Genomic DNA, 1,001 nt, shown 5'->3' on the forward strand with positions numbered 1-1,001 from the left:
AGTGGGCCACCTCTGACACATTCAATCTGGTGCAGTTCCTGGAGAATGCACAGTTTAAGAAAAGGGAATCCTTTCTGCCTTTTTCAATAGGTGAATTGGAATACATAGAAAAGTGAAGATCAGAGTTTCATTGTTAGTCTTCCTCATCTCCTCCCTATAGTCCTTTGCTTTAGGTGGAAAGTTTCCAGATAGTCCCACCCAACATGATTCCAATGATTCCATCTTTAGAGTAACAGAGTATAACTCCCTGTGCAGAAAATTGCATTAAAACTTTTCTTTATCTTCTGAGATAAACCTTCCCCTTGTCTTATGAGTTTTGCCTTGTCCCTAATAAAGTTCAGAGATATAGATATAGATAGAGAGATAGATATAGATAGATGATAGATAGATAGAGATATAGATGATATAGATATGGATGATATATATAGAGATGATATATATATAGATGATATAGATATGGATATGGATATGGAGAGAGAGAGAGAGAGAGAGAGACATAGAGATAGAGATAAATTTTAACAGTTACCCACCCATCCTCTGGTCCTCTGGGTACATGATACAGAGAAACTGAGACTAAATCACATACCAAAAGAGAAGCTTGGATATCCGTCATCTTCATATTTTTATTGCTGTTGTGTGCCAGTGAATTGCCCGTGACTCAGAGCTATCCTATTACGACAGCTCTGAACCCTGCCATATCAATGACTCTTGTCACTGTGGTCCTTACAGTAAGATATAACTTATCTATGATATTAATTGATACTTATCATGTTCTCTTGAATCACCTTTCTTTTGAATGTGCATAAATATGGATCTTTTCCACTTGACAGACCAGGCAGTTGTTTCTAAATTTTTTGGCATAGATTAATTATTATTCTATCACTGCATCCATTTATTAGAACCATATCAATTAATATTAATTCAATTCCCATCAATTCCATTTATTAGAACCATTTTAATTCCTATCATTTCAATTCCCATCAATACCTAGAGGTCTGGTG

At 35.4% G+C, this 1,001-nt stretch overlaps 1 protein-coding gene across 1 annotated transcript in view; it reads right to left on the reverse strand.

Annotated features, from left to right (window-relative positions):
• The window catches only part of LOC102847501 (cytochrome P450 2J2-like), a 29,586-nt gene extending 28,973 nt beyond the window's left edge, over nucleotides 1–613 (reverse strand). The window contains exon 1 of the mRNA XM_006879831.1: nucleotides 587–613. Within this exon, the coding sequence (XP_006879893.1) occupies nucleotides 587–613 (27 nt within the window). The remainder of the gene's footprint in view (nucleotides 1–586) is intronic.
• Between the last annotated feature and the right edge of the window lie 388 nt (nucleotides 614–1,001).

This window comes from Elephantulus edwardii, unplaced genomic scaffold (assembly GCF_000299155.1).
Source record: "Elephantulus edwardii isolate Elephantulus edwardi_28Jun2011 unplaced genomic scaffold, EleEdw1.0 scaffold00005, whole genome shotgun sequence".
Classification (NCBI taxonomy): Eukaryota; Metazoa; Chordata; class Mammalia; order Macroscelidea; family Macroscelididae; genus Elephantulus; species Elephantulus edwardii.